Raw genomic sequence first — 3,397 nt, forward strand, 5'->3', positions numbered from 1 at the left:
TTTTCTGGGAATTGAAGTAAGTAACACTACAGATGGAGGACTCGTTCTTTCACAAGCAAAGTATATTAGAGATCTTCTTCATAGAGCCAAGATGACTGACTCCAAATCACAACCAACACCAATGGTTTCAGGCCTTAAACTTCAAGCAAATGGTTCAGCTGCCGTGACAGATCCCACCTTCTATAGATCAATTGTGGGTGGACTTCAATACATCACTATTACAAGACCTGAACTCTCGTTTTCCATCAATAGGGTCTGTCAATTCATGCACAATCCTCAAGAACATCACTGGAAAGCAGTAAAAAGAATACTGAGGTATTTACAAGGAACAGTTCACTATGGCCTACACCTCAAGAAATCTTCTCAGCTGAATTTAACTGCATACTCTGATTCAGATTGGGGATCAGATTTGGATGATAGAAAATCCACCACTGGATTTTGTGTTTATCTAGGGCAGAACCTAGTCTCTTGGTGTTCAAGAAAACAACAAGCTGTCTCCAGAAGTAGCACTGAAGCAGAATATCGTGGAATCGCAGCTGTCACTGCAGAGTTGGTTTGGTTAAAGTCACTACTTAGTGAACTATACATCTCTGTTCCTGTTCCAAAAACATATTGTGATAACCTTGGTGCAGTTCTATTGGCAGCCAATCCTATTTTGCACTCTCGTACCAAACATTTCGAACTTGATTTATATTTTGTCCGAGACAAAGTGATGAAAGGAGAAATTCAAGTCATTCACCTACCAGCAAGGTTTCAAGTTGCTGACATCCTCACAAAGTCTCTCTCCAGTTTCCAGTTTGAAGAATTTCGACACAAACTCATGGTTACCTCCAAGGATAACATGAGTTTGAGGGGGGATGTTAAGGATAACAGAAAAAGAATAAAATCTGTTAGTTAGTTACAGTTTTGATGACTTTATAAATAGATGTTTATCACCTTAGATGTAACTCACTGATACAATAATATTTTCTCTTCCATAAGTTTTCTCCAATCTCTCATTCTTTTAGAAACTTCAACACTAATAGGGACTTGTTGATTTAGATAAGCCCGATTAATGTCACCCACACCACGCACACGGCACATCTTCATTTATTCAATGTCAAAGTTCAATGGGGACGCAGCTACTATAAATAAAGTTTGAACCTGTAACAATATGTTAATTTATTCATACCTTACATGCTCATCGATTCATAAATCAATCGCATGGATTTATATTTTTTCCTTTTTAAGAAAAAATACTTAAGAAGTTCTAACATCATCATCATCGTACTAGCTAGATAGTAGTAATAATAATAATTCTTCCATCAAAATTCTCACTTCCGGGTGTGTATGATATATGAAACACTACATTCTCTATTATTTTTTTATGCTACATGATTCAATTGAAATGATGGAGTTGCAGCTACTCAGATAATATTTCTCACCAATTAACAACAACTGAATTTAGTTGGTTAGACAACCTTAGGAATTCCCATAGAACCCAGATTTAGCTTCTTAGACTTAACAAATGATATGGTTGATCAATTTTGCTTTATCCAATCTATAATAACCCATCCCCCTATGCCATTTGCATTATCTCCATTCATTTTCTGACTTCAGGAAGTGCCCAATACTTGCTCAATGGCCTCAGAAAATGGTGAAAAGTTAGATCTTAGTTTCAATGCTGTTCCTGATCCCAAGCCCAACAAGGAGTGGGTCCTTTTGTCCCTTAGGGTGATCTCATTTTTGGCCACAGCATCTGCTACACTTCTTATGGCACTTAACAAACAAACCAAAAATTTGGTAGTTGCCACCATTGGAACCACCCCAGTAACAATTCCCCTTACTGCCAAGTTTAACCACACTCCTGCTTTTATGTTAGTTCTACAAATCATGATTTAAGTTCCCTTTGTTTTCGTTTATAACTTCTTAGAATTGCAACTATTACTATATTAGACATTTTAACCTTCTTGTGTATATGTTATTTATTTACGATGAGGCAGATTCTTCGTGATAGTGAATGGAATTGCCAGTGTCTATAGCTTGATGGTGATAGCAGTGGATATATTAGGACCCCAATATGATTACAAAGGACTTCGCCTTGGACTCATTGCAATATTAGACGTGGTACCTTCAAATTTTACACAATTTTTCATTTATTTGATACTTTTCTTAAAATAGTTAATATGATCTATTACAATCAATTTAATGATAAAGAGTTGAAATAACGTACACATAATTTTAAAATTGAATCTAGTATCAAACATTGTAATTTTAATGGATAAATAAAATAGCTAGCTAGTCTTATTGTAATAGTATATGAAAAGTGTTTTTGACTATATATAGTTTTTGGTGAAGATGATTATGGCTCTGGCAGCAACGGGAGATGGTGCAGCAACATTCATGGCAGAGTTAGGAAGGAATGGTAATTCACATGCAAGATGGGAGAAGATATGTGACAAATTCGAAGCATACTGCAACCGAGGTGGTGGTGCCCTCGTTGCATCTTTCATTGGCATCATTCTCCTCCTCGTTGTTACTGTCATGTCCATCACCAAGCTGCTCAAGCTAAACCGCATTTAGCATCTGCATGCTTACACTTAATGCATCATATTCTGCTTTCTATATGCACCTGTGTTTAGTGCAGTGTGATACATTATGTCATGTACTTTTATTATCTTTATATTGCCTCATCTTTTTTAAAATGCTCTTAGTTTTGCTCCCCTCTCACAACAGTAATATTATAGATTAGATAAAGTATCTACTTTTGAAAAAGAGATACATGCCCAAAAAATGTGAAAGATGTAATATTGAAGAGAGAAAGGTTCGATGAGACTATTAAAAGAATATAGATGTTTTATGAAGAGAAAATAAAGTTCACATAGAAAAAATATAATTCAAAATGATGTTTATGTCTACAATACATACATTCACTGTTAACTTTAATCGAGATATATGAAAATATTTTTATACTTAGATGTGAAAGATATATCTTAGTTAGAGGACAGATCCAACTCAAACATATATAGATGAAAATATATAATTGAAGAGTTGAGTATAAGATTTTTTTACATATTATCTTTTCATATTGTTATTCAATTTGTGTTTTGTTTTGAACTGTATATTATTATTATTTGCTAAAAATACTTTTGATTTTTTTTTTGAATTATCAGTATTTTGAATTCCTTTAAAAAAAAAATCACATTCTCTTCTTAGAGACGAAGGAAATGAATGTTCAGAATGTGGTCAATAGGTTTTAGTTTTGGGGTGTGTGCGATGGAAATCCACGAGTTTTTATAGTAGTTTCAGTTTGGGCTCGAAAAGGAAGTGGTGAAGAGGTTGGGCTGAGAAAAGGAATGTTCACAATGGGCTTGTGGGCTCTGTCTGGGATGAGCTTGCTCATTGTTTGGACGGTGTT

At 34.8% G+C, this 3,397-nt stretch overlaps 1 protein-coding gene across 1 annotated transcript; it reads left to right on the top strand.

Moving 5' to 3' along the window:
• The first annotated feature begins 1,561 nt into the window (after positions 1-1,561).
• LOC109799362 (CASP-like protein 1B1) lies at positions 1,562-2,826 on the top strand. The gene is made up of 3 exons (XM_020359895.3): positions 1,562-1,856; positions 1,983-2,106; positions 2,338-2,826. Exons 1-3 carry the CDS (start codon positions 1,621-1,623, stop codon positions 2,560-2,562), a joined length of 585 nt encoding a protein of 194 aa, XP_020215484.1. The 5' UTR covers positions 1,562-1,620; the 3' UTR covers positions 2,563-2,826.
• Positions 2,827-3,397: the final 571 nt, after the last annotated feature.

Source organism: Cajanus cajan, chromosome 2, assembly GCF_000230855.2.
Source record: "Cajanus cajan strain Asha chromosome 2, NIPB_CcT2T_4, whole genome shotgun sequence".
NCBI lineage: Eukaryota > Viridiplantae > Streptophyta > Magnoliopsida > Fabales > Fabaceae > Cajanus > Cajanus cajan.

Coding starts and splice junctions, on each gene's coding strand:
- LOC109799362 (XM_020359895.3), top strand. CDS start 1,621: ATGGCCTCAGAAAATGGTGAAAAGTTAGATCTTAGTTTCAATGCTGTT. Junction 1,857..1,982: donor AACCACACTCCTGCTTTTAT/GTTAGTTCTACA, acceptor ACGATGAGGCAG/ATTCTTCGTGATAGTGAATG. Junction 2,107..2,337: donor TCATTGCAATATTAGACGTG/GTACCTTCAAAT, acceptor TTTTTGGTGAAG/ATGATTATGGCTCTGGCAGC.